This window comes from Branchiostoma lanceolatum, chromosome 14 (assembly GCF_035083965.1).
Source record: "Branchiostoma lanceolatum isolate klBraLanc5 chromosome 14, klBraLanc5.hap2, whole genome shotgun sequence".
NCBI classification, from domain to species: Eukaryota; Metazoa; Chordata; class Leptocardii; order Amphioxiformes; family Branchiostomatidae; genus Branchiostoma; species Branchiostoma lanceolatum.
The window spans coordinates 1,194,120-1,215,855 of record NC_089735.1 but is presented as its reverse complement, the minus strand read 5'-3'; the positions used below and the strand labels follow the sequence as shown (position 1 = coordinate 1,215,855).

Below are 21,736 nucleotides of genomic sequence, written 5' to 3'. Positions count from 1 at the left end.
AGCAATTATCAAATCCCAAAGGTTCACTTTCCAATATGCAGCAAGTGGCTATCCCTTTATGCAGGGCGTTACAAGCGAGGCTACAGCGCTGAAGGATCTGACAGCGGCCATTCGACACCCACCGGGCAGGGAATGTCTGTAAGGAGACCGTCTTCGACAGGTATTCTCTGTAGTATTTCTTATCATGCAGACCAGTCTATGCACTGTTGCTGCCAACTTACATTACTCTCCAAGCAGAGGTTAAAGGAGAAGGTCTCCTGATCTATAGATTTTGAATAATTTTTACAGTCGTTCTTTCCATTTTCTTCGTCAAGGAAACCGTGGTTACTGCCTGGAAAATCATGATCTTCCGTCTAAAAATTGCACCCCCTACAATACGTAGATGCTTTGCACTCTCAGAAGTTTTAAGAGAAATCTATAAGATATTGTTGTTATTTTTAGCCGTTCGGCCCTACTTCTACTTCATCAAGGAAGCCGTTGCCACCGACTGGCGAGATCTGGCCCACCACTTGGAGATCGATCCTTCAACAATCGCAAACATTGCTGGTAGAAACGCTGACGACAAGGCCCGGTGTAGGGACATGTTGCTGGAGTGGGAGAAGCGACGCGGAGACGCAGTCACCATAGACGTCCTGATAGCCGCTCTGTCTGAGTCAGGTCTGATGAAGGTTGTGGATGACATGAGGAAGGCATTCCCAGGTTATCTTTTTTGCTTTTAATCATACCGTTCGGAAGATCATGGTCGCTGATGCCTTCTAGTAGTAAGGCATGATAATCATTATGTCATCAGGTGTCAACGAATCGCAATGTATTTCAAACATTCCTTGACACTCTGCAATTCGGCAAGTATAGTTGATACTTTCACACTATAACACTTCGTCCTTGTCCTATTTCCTTGGTGAATGGATGTTGTATGCGACCGCTGATGTAGTTCATGTAATTTTTCTAGGTCTGGCTGAAAGCGCGGACGTCCCAGGAGAAGCAGGACCATCGACTGCTGCGTCAGGTATGCTTGGTATTTTTTTTTGTGTGAGCAGATCTTTCCATCATGTGTCTATGTTAAAACCAAAACACCATCAAAATTGGCATGATCATGATTTTATTGTATGGGGCTGATTCATGGACATGAACAAAATCATTGTGTATCCTGCTTGGTGGGAACTACACCCGCCTACTCCGTGCAGTCCTCGACATTTCCTGGAAGAGCCACATAACAGTGAGCTGTATGGTGACATGCCACAGATTACTAAGGTCATTCGCAACCTTAGGTTGTCTCTGGCCGGCCACGTCATGCGCCACGAGGAAATGGCGGGTATGGTTCTCCTCTGGAAACCGAATGAAAGGCGTAGGCGTGGTCGCCCGTCGTTGACACTTAAGAAAGTAATCGAAGAGGATGTTGGCCTTGAAGATGAGGAACTTCGATCTGTCATGTGCGACAGGAACGTGTGGAAATACTTGTGTCACCTCTAAAAGAGGATGAACTGAACATCGTTCAATCGGTACATTCGTCTACAGCCTGTAATTCTTATCTAAGGTGAAGATATTGTTCGCAGAATGCACTCACGCCTCCAATAACTGCTGCTTTCATGACGAAAAATGACTTTCAAATTGGTACAATATTTACTAAAGATGTAACGTATTTCTGTCCATCACAACTCTCGACCTCAGTGGGTTGCTCTGAACAAGGAACCTCATTGCTCTTAATTTTCATTTCCCTTCGGTTTAGTAGAACATAAAATGTTTCCACTTGTCACCATCTAGGACATTCTGGGGCAGCAGCTGCTGGTAGCAAACGAACAGCCAGCTTTACTCCAGGAGGAAAGAAGAGGAGGAAGTGACATGATGATTCCATTCCTCAATGATTGATCTATCCAATATGTACTGTATCTGTACTGTAGGCCCTGAGAAGTACATTCGTGTTGTATCCTGGATGAAAGTTATTTAACCACATTAACAGAATTGTAATATGATTAAATGTTAATCATGTATATCTTTAGTTGTCTTTTGTGTAGCAATTATAGTGAAAGGAACGATATTACTATGCCACTGGTCAGCTTCTCAAAGTTTGCTGGTGTTCTGGCAACTGGTGTGCAAAAGTTTTATGACTCTAAATGGGTGATCCATTTGATCTGATTCACTTGTGGTTGTATTACTTATTGCAGATTTAGAGATTGTAAGATGAGAAAAATAATATGGCATTCCGTTTCCATTTCTGACGTCAACGATGAATGGTAAACTTTGAGTTGGGCGACTTCATTGATAGGTACTAGGTGCAATCGCCATGATTTTAATACTCTATTGCATATTGGTCTTGATAAGTGAATTGTCGTGACAAACTTTTCATCTCTCTGATAATTATGTTCCTCATACCGTAACGAAAGGGGGTACAACAATTACGCTCTATTTCATCATGACCAAACTCTAGCCATAATATTCATGTACATTCAAGCTGGGAATAAAGTGCTGATAGTTTGTTTACAAGTCATACATTTTAAGCAGTATAAATGATCACCCCAATGAATATTTCCATCAACGTAACACGAAATTCAGACACAACTTGCCAATTGTCAGATATTTGATTTATTGTTACATCCAATGCCAGCAGGATACCAGCCCAACTAATGTGTATGAAGAATCTATTCCATTCTTAAATAAGAATCTGTTGTGTCATAATAACCGAGATTGCCGACCAATCAAAATGTACACTCAAATATTCTCTTCTGACATCTAATATCTGCATCAACAATAGACTTGTCATAATCAAGTCTTATTTTTATCATAGTCTTGCTGTTTTCACGTGTTTCTCATTTGCTTTGGTCTCCTGACGACTGATTTGGTGTGTAATCTGACTTCAATAATTGGTTAGAATAATTGACTGTGTGATAACCATGCTAAATATATAACATCCTTTGGAAATTAACCTGTACTGTCACATATCAATCGACTGTTCAGAATAAATGTCCAACTGCGCAATGCGGCATTTTGCCTTGTCTGTACTCACTGTCTCCAATAAGGTTATGGTGTTAAACTTGCCTTGGTCTACGGAAATGTCTTAACCCGTTATATTGATATATTTTAGAAAAAAGTGAATGAACGGTATACTGGTGGCAGGCATGATAAGGTATTCCATACAATATACAAAATATTAAGATCTAGAATATGTAGTTATCAGCTTTGGGAAAGAAAACACCGCTTAAAGTAGTCATTTCAAATGAAAACACAATTGATATGAAAAAAAATACTAAATTTGCTTTGCATATTGCCAAGGAGATATCTGAAAATTCAACATTCATTTCCGCAAGGGCAGGCTGGGATCTATATAGACTGAGGGAATTTATCAGAGACTGGCATGTTATCAATGTAATAGCATGCTATGAATGTAAATAGCATGATATCAACGTAAACATTAATGTGAATGTCAGGTAAGATAAGGTTGCAGAGCCTGCTGCTGAAAACTTAAATTTCTGCATCCAATCATCGACAAGCACAACCCTTTCTATATACCAGACGGGGTTTTGTCAGCTGTATCACAGTATTCTGCATAGAGGCCCGCAAAGCCGTATGTTAATGTTGCGATGACTACCAATATACGCTTAGGGAATCGTAGAGTAGAGTGGACAGCCATGCTTGTTTTCGTCATGATATTGGGCAGTTGCCTAGCCTAAAGACCAGACATAAATGGGGGACTATAACAGAAAAGAAGTAGATTCACTTGATTGTGGAAACTTCACAGAAACACTCGCCTGTGATGACACGGTGAGATTTCTTCGTTTTAAGTCCGATTACATGTGCAAAAATCTAGTATCTCGCATTTGTTACGGGAAGAAACATTAAATGACTACTTGCCTTTGCCTTGCATGAGCTCCGTACATCGTCGAGTGCCATAACAAACCTTGGGGCACGCTCTTAAACTGTATAAACATCTTACCATAGAAAAATACACGAATAACGGTTACATTCGGTCCCTCCCTACCATAGGGTCAGAAGGTTTAAGACCGAAGTTTATTGTGATGAGCACAGACTCCATACGGCCTGTTGCTGTTAGCGTTGATTTGTGAGTCTTTCGCACCGAATTGGCAAAACTTATGAACATGTTTAGATACCGAATAGAATTTATGCCAGCAGTTTCACAGTAATATCCACAGAGGCGCGCGAAATGAAATTCAGCTTTGGTTCTAAGGAGGTCAATATCAACCAGATGAGTTTTTACAAGAGAGCATTAAGTTTGAAACACCTGTCCAGGGTACGGTTAATGCCCACGTTGTAATAGATAGTTTGCTACACCTCGCAACGAATTTTATGATTTCAAAGACACGCTCTAAATCGTTATGTCGTGAAATACGGAAAGGACAGCAGCATATTGAAATACCAACTTTAACTCTTGAAGCGTTTAGGTCGCTGAATCACCCCTGGATAATGACATTTCATCGTTGTACCATCCGCAATTGTATGGTACACGTGTGCACGTGTAGTTTGAATGCTTTGCCCTTTAATCCAAATGCCGGTGAACTATGGTGAGTGACTTGAAACGTATTTACTTTAATAACATTCTCAACATACATGCACATCTTTCAAGACGATGATTGTGTCTTCCCACCAATGTCTGAGCTACAAGTGCCCCATGTCAGGCATATTCCAAGCAAAACACCCCCACGGGAGGCGTTAGGTCGCTGAATCATCAGAGGATAATGACATTTCATTTCTGTACCATCAGCACTTGTATGGCACAAATGTCGCATTGTTGTTAACACGGTTTACCCTGCTATGCAAATACTTCTAGCTTCTATATGGTGAGTCACTTTATTCTTATTTATCAAAAGTGTCAACATAGATGTATATTTTTCAAAAGGATGATGATCCCGCATAATGCATGAGCTGTACATACCAGTCAGGTTTCAAACAAAACACCCCCTATGTCATTTACAGTTTGCTGGGTTTCCACATGCATCTCCGCATAGATAGAACATTTCGAAAATTATATACAGTACAATGTATGGCAAAATGTATTAAACATAATTAAAAAAGAGGTATAAAATTAAAGGTTAATGACCCGCCCCAAGGTGTATATGGTGTCATAACGCTTGGCCAGGTGCTATTCGCTCACTCGGTGGTTTTATGAGGTGGTTATAGCACATGGCCAGGTGTTATGACACCATATACACTGAGGAAAAGGCGGGTCATTAACGTTATTATCATATAGCTTATCCAAACTGACGCATATAAGAGTAGACAATTTCTGTTTGACGCATAAATTACTTATACTATCAAGAATGCATTTGAGAATTCACATTTGTCCTTTTTTAACAGAAGATGATGAAGAATATGTACAACTGTAGCCTGATTTATCTATTTCAACCACACAGGATAGGAGGGTCGGTTTCAGGTCAGTCAGAAAATGTCATCATTGAAGAATCTCCCTGCAACATGACCTCGGGTAACCTGAATAGAACACAGGTTCTTTGGCCAGCAGGAAATGGAACGCACGGAACCTTAGATAGAACGTGGTTTCTTTGGCCAACAGCAAATGGAACACGCGGAACATTTTGGGAATTTTAGATTTGTTTTCCCTTTTTCATGTATTCTAAGGAAATTTTTAGGAATTCTAAGACAATAAAGATTTTTTAAACAAGGTTAAGAAAAAGATTCATCAAATAGATACCCCCTCTACAAAATGCAACGGTTATAATCTTTTTAAACAAGGTTAAGAAAAAGATTCATCAAAAAGATGACGTCATAAGTGGTGTGTTATGGCGTGATAACAGACCACTTTTTGTGGGCAATGGAGGCTTCTGATTGGACGACGCCATCTACCTATATGATAATAGATATTAACACCCTAATTACTAATTCCCAAAAAACGGTTTCTCCCTGTTCTTGAATGCTTTGTTAGTAACGTCATACCTTACCCGATGGACGTTTCAAATACATTTCTGGGGCATGACAGAACCCGTCGGCAGAAACCGCCTCACAGACTATTTGATGACGTGCTTCATGGTTGAAAAAACTTATCCTGACCACAGGATGTAACAGATAGGCAGTAACAGTACCTGTGCCTATTGGCCTGTTCATCGACTCAATACGTCAAGTTACTATTAGCCAAAGGTTTTCCCTACTAAACTGAAATGATAGAGTGATAAAAGGCAAGCAGAAGGACGCGTCTCAAGCCATCCTGGTTTACAATAACACGGTCCTGCATTTTGTTCGAGCGAAAACGTCAAACCAATAGATGATATGCAAACAAGCCATTCTGGCATAGTGACCCCGATCGAGGTCACCACCAGGTGTGCCGTCACGGCAGGCTGGCTCGGAACAGGTTGGACCGCTTACGGTGTTTACTGGTGACGTGACAGGGTAAAACCAAGTACGTCTTACAAAAAGATGTTTATCTGCGGAATAACAGTCGCGACAGAAACAACGTTTAGTTAAGGTTGACATTACAGACTTGTGGGGACATAAGCTTAGTATACGTTGTAGTGTAGCATAGGGGTGATTTCTTTACACATTGTTACAAACCTGCACCCCTGTCACTTCAATGAGCCTGTCCTTCTCTCACTTCCTCGTCAACGGTTTGCCTCTAAGTGATCTGGAGAAGGACGATTATGGAGAATTAGGAGACTAAGAAGAAAAGGTAGGGTAGAGTTGAGTCTTAGGGCCGCCAGTTCAAACTTAGTGGAACAGTTTACCTGTATACTGAAACCATGCGTAGCAAATAATGCGGAAGTGTCGGGGTACACTGGATCCTTATAATCCTTAAAGCGTAACGTTGTCTCCTTTCCAAATACACTGTATCTATATCTCGTGATTTGAAGACGTCCGTACCGACCAAAGTTCTTAGGCAAGCCAAAGCTTCACGTCAACTTCAAACCTCAACGTCCATCTAACACTGAATAGCCAAGAAAGTAACGTCGTTGTCTTAACGCCCAACAGTAAGCTCTGAATTTAAGTTGCGGAATAGTTTGCCCGCAGCTGTACTTGGAATGATTGACGATATGAATATAGTTCAATAGAAGACAGATCACTTTTTGCTGTGACATACAAATATTGCAAACAAGTAGGTTCAGCAATCCTTATCCATCTAATGAGTAGAGATGTGACATACCTTTCCTGAGGAGTAAGCGCCATTGTCAGCACGCACCTCCTCCTAAATTCAACATTTTAACCACACGTTGCTGCAGTGAGGATGTAGAAAATGTCGTTAGCTGTTACTCCCCCCCCCCTCAGTATAACACCGCAGTCTGGGATGTCGCCTGTCCGTCTTACCAGATTGGAGGTCTGAAATTCCTGTTCTCACGTCACAGCTTCGCTGACGTCATCTCCCAATCACCATGGAGACAGGTGTGTCATATCAGTCACTTTCACCTTCGAATCCAAAGTAGATAGGGCTTCTGACTTTCGGCATGGATATTCTGAAACTTGATAGTTTTCGGTCCAAGCTCAGAGTATGTTTCTTATTCTCACTTCATGTTTCTTATACACAATCTTTGATAACATTATATATCAATTCTACCTTAGGCGACTTAATATATTACACATCATCAGCACATCCTTAAAATGCTATCTTTATCAATTTTTGTACATTCTTGCTGGTATAATTTCTGTTAACGAGATTTAAAAGATTACTTGGTGAATCTCTCATTAGACTCCACCCACCTGACCTTCATCTTATCAATATTCCATCTAAGCGATGATTGTATAGTAATTCTAATTCCTTCCGTTAATTCTCTAAGTCCTGGAGTATAGTTCATTATCTTTTAACATATTGTCCGTTCCACTTTTTCTGGTTTAGCTGTTATATTGCGTAATAATTTTACTTTCGCTTTCACTCTAAATCACGTCTTCTGCCTTTATCTAGTTTGTTGAGCTTTTTAAGAACGGTTATGTACTTTAAAGTTGTAGATGGAATTGTGTGGCGTAGTTCCTTACATGCGTGGCACATTTTAATCAATAGCATGGTAAGAAGATCGCAATTTTGAACATTGCTTTAATAACACATGTTGACATTATCATGCTGTTGTTTCCTATCAGGTCCGCGTGTTGTCCTCCTGCACGCAGCGGAGGATGAGGAGTTCGTCAGGAGGCTGGTGGAGAAGCTGATGGGTCTGGTCGGGGGTTACCGACTACCCCAGACAGACATATTCTGTCAGCAGGTCACAGGCACTCCTGGTGACGTCAGCCGCGCACAGCTCACGTCCACACTGACCCTCGGCAGCGTGAAACTCGTCGTGCCCGTGATCAGCAGACACCTGCTTGCTGACCAGTCCTCGCTCACGGTCGGACTGGAAACTGCCGTGAGGAACAACAAGCCTCGATACGTCATTTGGCTGGACCAGAACCAGGATGACTTCCGTGAGTTCGGTACGTTAGTCAGCCGGCAGAACCCAACTCTGGAGGCGCCGACCAGGCGGGTCCAGCGGGACAGGGTTGAGGAGACGATGCCCGGCAGTCTTGTCAGGGGGATAGAAAGCATCGCCTGGGATGTGCGTGACGCGCTCTGCAGACAAACAGGTGAGGGTGGACATGTCATTGCTGTTACACAACGCAAAAACAGCGGCTCTTTTTTCACTTGTAAATCAAAGTATTTTCTTTAACGTGGAAACGTAATAGAGAAATAGCAAACATTGTTTACTTTCTTATCTAACTTCTGTAATATTAAAGCCAATGTTTTGTACATTGATATAAATTGGTATATAACGTCTCTATTTTTCAGAACATTTTCACAATGAGCACAATAATATAAAAGTTCAAAGTACTTTCTAGGACGGACGATTGAATAAGTCGACGGGATGTTAACAGGAGAGCAAATTACTTACTTGCAAAGATGACTTGTTGACATGTACAAGCTCACAACAGAGGAATACTCGTAAAATGCGTGCGTAATTCATATGTTGTATACAATTTTACTGCCGTAATATGAAATGTTTCAACACTTTGTGAACTACATTGTACTAGCAATATGATGTCTGACGTGTGCCGCTTGTCTGTTCATCTCCACAGGTGAACTGAGATTGCCGTGCTGGCAGGCTTTGCTCTACACTCGTTTGTTCCTGGCTGACAACATGAACCTCCCAGCTGTTCTCACACGGCTGGAACAGGAGAACCAGCTGAGTCCGGCTCAGGTCCGGAATATCCAGGTAGGTCACGTGGTGTAACCGGCAGTTGTCATTTATTGTGCCATATGTACTTCATATATAAAAAAATTCTATTACAATTTAGCATCATGATTGAGTATACTGATGAGGATTTATACTATACGGATTAGTTAATCAATCGTTCACCACAAATAGGATGTTTCCACTACTGCAGCAGCAGAAAACAGTGGACTACTACTCACCACAAATTACGTTCTGCACTAGATATTTTTTATCTAACAGAATTTTCAATAAGAAAGTCTAATCTCTCCAAAATAAAACTGCGCCTAATACGGTTTGAGGAGTAATAACTAGTTTACAACATCTATTTATTCATTAGGTTGACTTAACCATACATACATGTGCAGTCAAAGTTGTCAAACCAGCGGGCAGCTATTGGCGACAAACTTCAATGTGGCTGCTACGGTTGTAGGCCTGCATGCTAACATGCCTGTCTACCTAGTTTCTGCTGTTCAGACTTTACAATCTGACAACCACAGTTAAAGGATTCAAACACACGCAGATGTACAGGGATGTTAACTAGTCAAGCCAACCCTGCCGATGTTCCCTTCCCCAGGCGGAGCCGACACCAGTAAGCAGGGGGGACCTGTTGGTAAGGATGCTGCGGGACAGGAGGCGGCAGGAGCCGTACGACTGGTTAGTGCGGGTCCTGCGGGAGGAAGGACAGGACTTCCTGGCGGAGGAGATGGAGGAACTGGAGCGGATCTGGGAGCGGTACTGCGGCATCGGGGAACAGCAGGCGGCACATCCCGGTCAACAAACGACACAGAGGGAACATGTCGCACAGCAAAGTCAAGGTAGCTGAACACCTGATATATGATACACATACAATATTAAATAGGCTTCTCTTTTTTTACTTCCAGTCGGGGTCTATACAATTTTCGTAGCACGGTATAACAGTTCAGGGTAAAACACATAACGATTCTGATCATGACTTGCGAATCCGTCTTTCTATTCACCTAACTCGCAAATCACCATGCAGAGGATTACACAACAGGTGATAAAGGTGTTACAAGAAGTACACACTCTTTCCAATCTATGCTATCCCTAAGTTAGCATAGCCCAAGTAGGGGTACAAGAACTAATACTGCCTCTTCACCATGGGACTCTGGGATGAGCACACGGTCTATGTATGTATAAACTACCACTAACACAATTCCAGAATAGACAGCTGGATCAGGGGAATCTCCAGTCTTATACAAATTCATACAAAGCATCAATAAGGTTGAACAAAAGGAATTTGAAAGCTCAAAAGTGGCGGAGCTTCCATGTAAGACATCACGAAATCGCCGGCGAATGCACCCAGATACACGGTGACATGCCGACCTGCGCGCCGATTATCGGCGCTACGAACGTCCCTTGCTCGCACGTAAATGTTGCCCGACGTGTGTGGGTCGACATCACGAAATCGTGGGCGAATACACCCAGACACACGGCGACATGCCGACCTGCGTGCCGATTACTGGCGCTACGAACGTCCCTTGCTCGCACGTAACTGATGTTGCCCGACATGTGTGAATCGACATCACGAAATCGCGGGCGAATACACCCAGACACACGCCGACCTGCGTGCCGATTATAGACGAGCGATGGAAAAGGCAGCGCTCTTTTGAGGCCCGTGGTATAAGTGGTACACGGTGGTATAGGTGGTTTTCATACTGAGACGAGTGAAGGAATAGGCAGCGCTACTTTAGCTAAGGCTTGTGGCATAAGTGGTACACGGTGGTATAGGTGGTTTTCATACTTAGACGAGCGAAGGAATAGGCAGCGCTACTCTAAGGCTTGTGGTATAAGTGGTACACGGTGGTATAGGTGGTTTTAATACTGAGACGAGTGAAAGAAAAGGGAGCGCTCTTCTGAGCCCCGTGGTATAAGTGGTACACGGTGGTAGAGGTGGTTTTTATACTGAGATGAGCTAAGAAATAGGCAGAGCTCCATTAAGGTTTGTGGCATAAGTGGTTCACGGTGGTATAGGTGGTTTTCATACTTAGACGAGCGAAGGAATAGGCAGCGCTACTCTAAGGCTTGTGGCATAAGTGGCACCCGGTGGTATAGGTGGTTTTCATACTGAGACGAGCGAAGGAATAGGCAGCGCTACTCTAAGGCTTGTGGCATAAGTGGTACACGGTGGTATAGGTGGTTTTCATACTTAGACGAGTGAAGGAATAGGCAGCGCTACTCTAAGGCTTGTGGTATAAGTGGTACACGGTGGTATAGGTGGTTTTCATCATATACCACCGTGTACCACTTATGGCTTGTGGTATAAGTGGTACACGGTGGTATAGATGGTTTTCATACTGAGACGAGCGAAAGAATTGGCAGCGCTCCACTAAGGCTTGTGGTATAAGTGGTAAAAGGTGGTATTGGTGGTTTTCATCATATACCACCGTGTACCACTTATGGCTTGTGGTATAAGTGGTACACGGTGGTATATGTGGTTTTCATCCTATACCACCGTGTACCACTTATATCACAAGCCATAAGTGGTACACGGTGGTATATGATGAAAACCACCTATACCACCGTGTACCACTTATACCACAAGCCTTGGAGTAGCGATGCTTATACCGTCACTTGTCTAAGTATGAAAACCACCTATAACACCATGTACCACTTATACCACAAGCCATAAGTGGTACACGGTGGTACATGATGAAAACCACCTATACCACCGTGTACCACTTATACCACAAGCCTTAGAGTAGCGATGCTTATACCGTCACTCGTATCAGTATGAAACACCTATACCACCGTAAACCACTTATACCACAAGCCTTAGAGTAGCGCTGCCTATCCCTTCACTCGTCTAAGTATGAAAACCACCTATACCACCATGTACCACTTATACCACAAGCCATAAGTGGTACACGGTGGTATGTGATGAAAACCACCTATACCACCGTGTACCACTTATACCACAAGCCTTATATTAGTAGCGATGCCTATTCCTTCGCTCGTCTCATTATGAAAACCACCTATACCACCGTGTACCACTTATACCACAAGCCTTAAAATTGCGCTGCCTATTCCTTCACTCGTCTAAGTATGAAACACCTATACCACCGTGTACCACTTATACCACAAGCCATAAATGGTACACGGTGGTATATGATGAAAACCACCTATACCACCGTGTACCACTTATACCACAAGCCTTAGAGTAGCGCTGCCTATTCCTTCGCTCGTCTCAGTATGAAAACCACCTATACCACCGTGTACCACTTATACCACAAGCCTTAGAGTAGCGCTGCCTATTCCTTCACTCGTCTCAGTATTAAAACCACTTATACCACCATGTACCACTTATACCACAAGCCTTAGAGTAGCGCTGCCTATTCCTTCGCTCGTCTCAGTATGAAACCACCTATACCACCGTGTACCACTTATACCACGGGCCTCAAAAGAGCGCTGTCCTTTCCATCGCTCGTCTATAATCGGCACGCAGGTCGGCGTGTGTCTGGGTGTATTCGCCCGCGATTTTGTGATGTCGACCCACACATGTCGGGCAACATCAGTTACGTGCGAGCAAGGGACGTTCGTAGCGCCAGTAATCGGCACGCAGGTCGGCATGTCGCCGTGTGTCTGGGTGTATTCGCCCGCGATTTCGTGATGTCGACCCACACACGTCGGGCAACATTTACGTGCGAGCAAGGGACGTTCGTAGCGCCGGCAATCGGCGTGCAGGTCGGCATGTCACCGTGTATCTGGGTGCATTCGCCGGCGATTTCGTGATGTCTTACACGGACGCTCCGCCTGAAAAGGCTCCCAAAGTAAATTCATTGCCTTCGTAATTGATACAAATGTTTGTCTCAAACGGGTCAGATTTGTCCATATATCACAGCCAATTTTTATGTACTACATTTGTGTACGTTTCACCGGAGCAATTTATGTACTGATAACGAGTGCTGTCAACTAAAGTAATCATACTTTATGTCACCGTTTCTGCTGTAGCGACCATCAAGAGACATCTAGTTTATCCCGGTGCGCATGCGGACGACGCCGCCACACCTTTCGAAGTCAAAGGTGTGTTCCTGGGACTGACGGAGGCAGGGAAGACCAGTCTGCTCAACTGCATGATGAAGGGTCAAGGTCACGTGGAGATTGAAACTAACAGAACCATCGGTGTTGACGTCATCACTTACCATGACACCAAGAATAACGTCAAGTACGAGATGTACGACTTCGGAGGTCACCAGATCTACCACTACACGCACCGGTTCTTCCTGACACGTCAGGCCCTGCACATCCTCAATGTAGACCTGCCAGGATACAAGTCAGAAGAGTTCCAGGAACGAGTGGGAACGTGGCTAACATCCGTGACTTCCCACGTGTTCAACCCGGCTATTCTTGTTGTAGGAACCAAAGTTGACCTGTTTCCGCCAGACAAAGCCGAGGAGATGATAGCAGCAGCTTGTTCCTCAATCCAGAGAGACATCCAGGTCGCTGAGAGTAAAATACAAACCAAGCTGAAAGAAGAAATTCAGCTCTGTCAGAAGGCGGTGGATGCAGCGGACGGTGGATCGGATATACCCGAACGTTTCTTCGGTCTCACAAGGAACGACATCTTGACCAAGAAAGAGTCACTGGAGAAGTTACTGGACGGACGACCCAAAGGTCTGTTAAACGTAGAGGTTATCCCGGTCAGCAGCAAGACGTTCCAGGGTATCGAAGCTCTGTGCGACAAGATGGCAGAAATTGTGAAGGACGAGCGATTGTTCCCTGCTGCCCGCCAAGAGCTGCCGACGTCGTGGACGAAACTGGCAGAAAACATCAAGACTTCAGGAAGGACGTCGACGTACCTTCATGTCAGGGATTGTCAGGACGTCGGAGCAGCTGCAGGGATGAAGGAGTCAGACGTCCTGAACGCGCTCAGCTATCTGCACGTGACCGGGCAGATTCTGTTCTACAACCACATCAGGGGGATGGAAGATCTGGTCTTCCCGGACCCAACCATCATACTCACACTCTTCAAGCAGATCTTCAGGCATGACCTACAGGCATATCTGGACAGCTTAGCTAAGTCTCTCTCCGCACGTGCAAGTGTGCAGTTCGCTGAAGACAGAGCGGCCTTCTTGAAGACGGGCAGGGCAAGCGACAGCTTCATGAGGAACCTGCTTGGAGACAACAGTGTCACCTTCAACAGTCTCCTTCCCCTGATGAAGCACTTTGGCCTGTGTTACTCAGGGTCGGTGATCTTTCCAACAAAGCTTCCTGCCACCCAGCCTGACGAGGTGGCGCGCTGCTGGCCAGAGGTTGTGCCGTCAGGCGGAGAGGAGATCTCTGTTACTATAGAGTACAGCCAAGAGCCTCCTCTGGGTCTACCGGAAACCATGGTCTCCCGTATCCTGTCCATGGAGCAGACCACACGCCGTCTCCTCACCAAGGACACAGTTGTCGTTCATGTTGGAGAGAACTCAGAAGACGTCATGTACCGCCATTTCCCTACAAGAGAAGAAATCCGGATCCGGGGAGAGCCGGACAAGGCGTGGCGCCAGGCTCAGACGGTAGCGAAGGTGATAGAAGCCTGTTGGGACGAGTTTCCTGCCTTGTACTCCAGTAACAGTGTTGGAAGCGGAGAAACAACAAAGTCGCTCACTATAGAGGCTGTAAGGCGTCACGTGCCGGGTGACTTGTTGAAAATGTCTGAAGGAAACTGGGAACGGCCAGTCGAGTTTCTAGCTACTAGAACGCCGCAGGACGACAATGGAAAATACTTCATCGGTAAGTACGACAGGCCTCTTTATCTGAAGTAATGAAGGAACCTCATATAGTTTTACAGCTAGCAACATGTTAGGAAAGTAGGCTTGACTTGATGGTTCTTTTGCCTTAGTTTCCAGTTTGGAAAATGGTCCTGTTCACCTTTAATGTGCTTTAGGTGGAAATGCATCAAATGCACCATTCAATATGTGCTTTGCTTGCTTATTAATCAATTTACTCAGGCGATGATAGTTGATCAACTTAAATACAACGTTAAGAGGGGGCAAAAATGTTCCAAAATTAATTTGTCTTTTGAATCTCTACTAAATTGCTATCCGTTTCGTCCAGACAACCGGCTGTACGAGGTCAGCAGGGCTGTTGGTGAGGAGGAGCAGCTGTGGACCCGGCTGGGACAGGAGCTGGGACTGAACAGGGCCGTGTTGGACAACATAGAGGGGGAGTACCGTTTCGAGAATACCCAGGCGGCGTTCCAGATGCTGAAGGCGTGGCGCACCAAGACCCCCCACGGACCGCTCCACTACCTGCCGCAGCTGGAGGAAACACTGCGGAACATCGGCAAACCGGACCTGGCTGCAGTTGTACTGGGGGTGTACAAGGTGCATTTATGAGCTCTAGTCATAACGCAACGACTTCACTTGAAACGGGGTTTGATAGTAATGACCGTATTTTAATTGCCTTCTCCTTCTCTGACGCCTTTAGGCCAATGGCCTGTAAGTTGTAAGCCTCCTGGCGAACTCTCTCCATACTGCTCTATCCTCAGCCATTTTCTTCACTACTTGGAAGTTTGGTTCTTCTCTTCTAGTAATCTCAACGATTTGGTCTAGCCACCTCTTTCTTGGTCTGCCTGCTGACCTTTTCTTTTTAGGTGTCCAGTTGTAGATTCTTTTTACATCTCTGTCCTCTGGCAAACCCCCTCAATTGATTTCTTTCAACTAATGCCAGTATGGGCTCAACAGATAGTGTTTGGCGAATGACCTCGTTTCTGATTCTGTCCATTCTAGTAACACCAAAGATGAGCCGCAGTACTCTCATCTCGGTTGCTTGTACCCTACTTTTCAGTTTTGTAGTTAGGGTCCAGACTTCACTTCCGTATAGCAGGACTGGTCTCAGTATGGTAGTATAAATGCAAGTTTTAACGTCTCTGGGTATGTTCTTCTCCTTTAAGAGGGGGTACAGGGCACATAAGTTTTTGGTGAATTTCGCAATCCTGTTGAAATTCAACCAGATGAAATTCATTGAACTTAATTATATCTGTTATTAGAAAAAAAAGTGTCACACAAATTTTAAAAGGTTGCATCATGAACGGTCAGGTGTGAAAGCAGCCATTTCCTTTATTGATATTTTTCATTGTGAAAAAGGATGAAATATGTCTGAATTATGGTTAGGGCATCACACCTACTCATTCATTAAGACCTTAAGTTACTACTATGTGCATGATAAAACTCACATAGACGGCACTCGTGATACACTATATATATTATCTACATATAAGATCAGGTTCACCAATATCCCATACATCCAGGAATACCGTGATGCCTTGCCGCCTCAAGAGGTCAGTCCTCAGATGAACGGTGACACAGAATGGTGAGTAGTTATTATAACATGGGCTCATTCCGACTGTACAACAACCGGTAACAACATAGACAGTAGGAATGATGGGTACCATAACATGGATCGAGTCAGCAACAACACAGAGATTATTTACTCTTAAGACCTAATCACTGACGAATAGAAGAACACATTAACCGTTCTATCAATTTGAAAGTAGACGCATATTTTCCTAGCCTTCTTCGGACTTGGCAGAAGCCTGGACTGTCACACCATTATGATAACGGCAAAATCACCCGCCTTTATCTCCTCAGGTCCCTCCGGCTGCCAGGTGAAGGGAAGTACCTGTGCAGACGGACCGACCTGGGCGTGGTGACGCCCTACCCGCTGCACGTGACCTACAGGAGTGCGAACTGGTCCGACAACTGGCAGCAGGTGTGGGAATGGATGCCGGTGGGTCCGCTCTTCTCCATCCAGTGTGAGGACGTGGAGGGGCCGGTGGACATCCTATTGCCGCACGTGCTGCACCTGGATGATGCAACAGGTAAGAAGATCAATCGAAAATTGTGAATTGTTACTTTTCTTTTGTAATGCAGTAACCTCTAGCATGATGTTACAACTTATATGAATATAGAAAATGTGATAATGCCCAAACTTTGTTGATATTCTTTTCAAAACTCGATTGATATTCTCTTCAATAACGTCAGTTTATTTACATCAAATACATCAATCATTTACATCTTCAGCATATCTGATCCCAAACGGCCGTTTATATCCTATCTTAGAACTCACCCCAGAAGACGTCCAAGTCGTGCACGTGGTGGGAAACTCCCCCGAGCTGCTGCCGGTTACAGAGCTCACCCCCTCCCACGCCGTGACCAGGTTCAAGAAAGGCAGCCTGTTCGGGGTGGTGGGGAGGACAGAGAAGGTCTTAGGCATATCCAGGAACGGCCTGCTGACGGCCTTTGCTTGCGAGGACGACTCCGACATTTCCAGACTGAAAGTTTACATCGTCTCCAACACAAGGATCATGCAAGAGGTGAGGACTTACACTGATGGTATACTTGTATGTGGATATTTTGCTATTTTGTATTCAGTGTCGACTAAATGTTCTACGAAGCAGCTATAATTTCATTATTTACTTCATATAAATTCCTTTACATCTGTGTCACTCTCATAGACCCTTGCTCAGGACTCAGAGAAGCTGAATTTTTCACTCCGCGACTACAAGACATGCCGGCTATGCCCAGGTGATACCTACTATCTTGAAGGGAGTGTTACGAACGGCAGAGACATGTTTGTGTCGTCATCTCCACAGGTCGGTATAGGTAGTTCGCTGTTTGATTGCCTTCACCGAATGATTGATGCTATTCATTTATTTCAAACTTGCAGTAACATTGAAATTCACCTTTTGGTCTCTATGTTAATCTCTATGAGTATACATCTTTTTTAAGAAAGAAAAAATCAAATTTACGCAATAACTGACATTGTAATTTATTACAGTGCCTCATGTTTGAAGACACGTTCGACACCAACAAGTTCTACGAGCCGTTCCGGGTAGAAGTTACTGCCGACATCTGGAACAGCAGCTCCACCTCGCGACTAAACTTGGAACTGCTTACGGAGGCCAAAACTGGTGCAAAGGAACCTATTGCGGAACTGACTCTGGGTACGTTCAACCTTGAGAGAATAAGAAATAATCTTTCTTCTATATAGCAACAAATGCAACAAAATAGAGCCGTAATTAAATTATTGCCATTGGACGGATTCAGCTGGTTTGGAAGAAACGATAAGAGTTTTTTTGTCAGTATTGGTTAATATCTTAACCTATATAGACGCGATTCTGATCAAACTGTCCTGACCAAAAATGCCCATTTACCGTCTCTCGACTCTCCCAGGCCACTATAAGCGAGAGTACACTGCCGACGGCGATGACAGCGGGCTTTCAACACCCACGGGACTGGTGGCCATGGAGGCTGTGAGGCGACAACTGGAATCTTCCAACATTTCTGGTATTGTCGGATTAATGGTGACGTACAAGACTGAATCTGTTGCTACCCAAGTGTCGCTACCCTAAGTCTGTTGTAAAAACGTTCTATAAGCATGAGCGTAATGTCATTTATGATATATGGGGTTCGGTAAGATCGAGACTGTTCGTGGTTTTATATTTTCAGTTTAAAGTGCAGGGTACCTAGATCATTTTGGTCATACTATAATGGTTAATGTCAGCAGGGCAATATGTCTTTTTAAGTACGCGTGTCTTAAGTTTAATCAGAATTCATTCAATCATAGGCATAGTTACTGATACTGATACTTTATAACCTCCTTACTTTATTGTAATTATAGTTGATTCTGAAAACAATCTAATGACACTTCATATTTCTTCTTTCCCTTTGAAAAACGAATATCATTCAAGGCAAAGGTTCAGTCCTGTTGGTTGGAGATGAATTCTGCACATCGAAGGGCGGAATCTCCACCATCAACCTGAACGTCGCGCGCATGCTCACCGCCGCGGGCGCCGAGGTCTACGCCACCGTGTTGGAGGCAACTGAACAAGATGAGAGAGATGCAGAACGAGATAGAGTCAGACTCCTCAAACCTCGCCTTGATGCCGACAGCAGCGCGAAGCCGTCCCTAGAGTGGCTGACTGTGTACCACAGCGTTCATTTCCCGTACCTCCCGCCAAATGTCAGTTGCATTGTAGGCCATGTTGACGTCACCAGCAGAGCAGCGAGGAAGATCAAGGAGGAGCGATTTCCACACGCCAAGCTTGCCATGTTTGGTCACGTGGCGCCAGAGGAGACCGAGCACTACAAGAGTGACGAGAAGGCCCTGGGTGTGGGGAGGAAGGAAGCCAGCATCCAGGAAGACATCGGCAAGGCTGATGTCGTCTTCTCGGTAGGAGCGCGCATTCACCGCCACTACGACAGGTTCCTCCGTCGGAATCGCGTGGATCACTACATCTTCCTGCCTGAGCCTTCAAAGGTGTTCAGAGAAGCAAATGTGAGCTTTGATGGAGAAAGTGAAAAAGTCAGAAAGCCAGAGAGAATAGTTCTGTCCACTGGCAGGGTGCGGGATGTGGAGATGCTGAAAGGTCACGACCTGGCCGCAGGAGCCATTGACAAGGTGGCACAACGTCTTGATGGTCAGTACACACTGAGGTTGAGAGTCCGCGGCATCGATGAGAACGACTTCAAGGAGAGCAAGAGAATCCTGGAGGAGAAGCTGAGATCCGGGCGGGTCAAGCCCACACTGCTTCCGTACGGCACTCAAGAGGACATCCGCCGAGACATGGAGAACTGTCACCTGGTCCTGATGCCGTCTCGGGCTGAACCGTTCGGACTGGTCGGCCTGGAGGCCATCGCGGCAGGAGTTCCCGTCCTCATCTCGGAGCACTCGGGACTCGCAGATCTGATAGAGGAGCTATCGGAGAAGTTGGAGCAGCCCACGTTCCGCCACTGCATCGTCAAGATGAAGGGAGACACCGCGACCGACGGGGATGCAGAGAAGTGGGCAGAAAGAATCGAGGATGTCCTCAAGAACGCTAGGTCAGAGTTCGCGGAAGCACGCGCCTTCAGGGAGAAACTGCTGGCCTCCAAGTACTGGGAAGAGTCTCACCAGAAGTTCCTACAGGCCTGCGGCATCACTGGTGAGAAACAATGGTCTTTTCATGATGATTAAGCAAGATCAATGCCCGTTTGTTTTGCAGGGATTTTAATTCTTATGTTGTGGACTATGCTTACCCAATATTAAAATAAATGGTCATAGACATAAACATAGTTCCTGTTCGGCCACTGGGCTCTTATGATATTTCAACCAATCAATATTTCCCCTACAATGTTCTTTTTACTGGGACATTAAAAAGATCTTTTTAATTTTTGTTCCAGCTCACTACCCCAGAGCAACAATACTCGCCAGTAAATCAGCCGAAAGACTCTCCAAACCGGACCAGGAGCACCTGACTGAAAGGGAAGAGGAGGCCGAATCCGCCAGGCGACTGGAGCAGCTCAGACCGGTACACTCCTCAACAGTTCCCGTGCCCACCAATAAACAAGCGGACACACACAGGGGACAGCTGACAGGCGACAAGGAGAATTCAGCTGGGAAAGCAGAGGAAAAGCCTACTGACGTGACTGATGACGAGTCCAGCAAATGGGTAGAAAAGCGCCCCCTGTTGGATCAATCACAAAGAGCACCTGCAGCCAGGACCTCGGCCGGTCTGCTGCAGCAGGAGGAAATGGAGCCGGAGGAGCTTGCTGCAGCTACAGAAACAACCCGCTTGTCGGCAGCCGGGGAGCAGCAGGGGGAGGCAGGGGAAGCTGAGACCGCGGGGAGGGCCTGCTGCCCTCGCTGCCCGTACGGCGCATGCTCGGTGCTGTAGGTAGTGAGAGGGTACAACCCTCCCCTCCCATCATTCCCTGACCTTTGCTTTACTATGACAACTGTCACACGCCAGACATCTCATATCTTCAGAATATCGTCATCAATTGCTTTATGCTCAAGGTTCCGTTAAATATTAGTGGTTGTTATAGGTACGATATATGTTGTTACGCCAATGGTCAGATTCTCAAAGGTTTCAACAACAGAACATTTTTCATAATTCTCTTTGCCAAAATCGAGTTTGTTTTTGTTTAAATCACTTGTTACAGTGTGATTCTAAGATGAAAAGAACGGTACAAAGTTTGGGTTACTCAGACGCCGATGATGGGTTGGGCCACTACGTCAATAAGTACCGACTGTGTATTTTAAACACTCTATTGGTCTTGATAAGGAAATTTTCGTGACAAACCCTTCTTTTCTCTAAAATTATGTACCTCCACAATCAAGATTGGAGGCAAAAGAATTGGCTCCAGCATTTGAACATGTTCAAAATCCAGCCATGATACACATATACTGTGGGAATGAAGTCCTGATCCAAGTATATTTTGTTTACTAGTCATAAGTTTTAATGCGTGTAAATTACCATCTCAAGTAAGCAATGTAATGATATAAATATAGCACAATTCAGGTACAGGTTGCCAATAGTCATATCTTTTATTGTTACATCTATTGCCATCAGGATAAAAAAAATCCAATTACTGTATATGAAGATTTTTTCTATAAATGTCATAACTTAGAGTACCGACTCATAAAAATGAACGCTAAAATAGTCTTTCTCGACATCTAATTTCTGTACCAACATTAGATTAGCATAATTCAGTAATTTCATTGTTTTTTAAAGGAGTCTTGCTATTTTGCATCCGTTCCCATTTGCTTTGGTCCCCAGACGACTGATTTGGAATGGCGTCCTGATCCAAGCATATTTATTTTACTAGTCATAA

The 21,736-nt window shown here is 44.6% G+C and overlaps 2 protein-coding genes across 2 annotated transcripts in view; both read left to right on the top strand.

Moving 5' to 3' along the window:
• Positions 1–21,736, top strand: part of LOC136448654 (uncharacterized) — a 29,354-nt gene extending 7,618 nt beyond the window's left edge. Inside the window, exons 4-14 of the mRNA XM_066448293.1 lie at positions 9,706–9,946; positions 13,101–14,870; positions 15,195–15,463; positions 16,390–16,451; positions 16,730–16,959; positions 17,201–17,454; positions 17,596–17,733; positions 17,919–18,084; positions 18,314–18,427; positions 18,832–20,064; positions 20,303–21,736. Coding sequence (XP_066304390.1) covers positions 9,706–9,946; positions 13,101–14,870; positions 15,195–15,463; positions 16,390–16,451; positions 16,730–16,959; positions 17,201–17,454; positions 17,596–17,733; positions 17,919–18,084; positions 18,314–18,427; positions 18,832–20,064; positions 20,303–20,796 — 4,971 coding nt within the window. The 3' untranslated portion in view covers positions 20,797–21,736. The remainder of the gene's footprint in view (positions 1–9,705; positions 9,947–13,100; positions 14,871–15,194; positions 15,464–16,389; positions 16,452–16,729; positions 16,960–17,200; positions 17,455–17,595; positions 17,734–17,918; positions 18,085–18,313; positions 18,428–18,831; positions 20,065–20,302) is intronic.
• On the top strand, positions 6,415–9,149 carry LOC136448625 (uncharacterized). Its single transcript, XM_066448264.1, has 4 exons — positions 6,415–6,628; positions 7,222–7,335; positions 8,026–8,505; positions 8,995–9,149. Exons 2-4 carry the CDS (start codon positions 7,326–7,328, stop codon positions 9,147–9,149), a joined length of 645 nt encoding a protein of 214 aa, XP_066304361.1. The 5' UTR covers positions 6,415–6,628; positions 7,222–7,325.

What these genes read in the sequence shown, in the direction of transcription:
- LOC136448625 (XM_066448264.1), top strand. An exon ending in CGCGCTCTGCAGACAAACAG is followed by an intron (nt 8,506 to 8,994) that starts GTGAGGGTGGAC and finishes TCATCTCCACAG; the next exon opens with GTGAACTGAGATTGCCGTGC.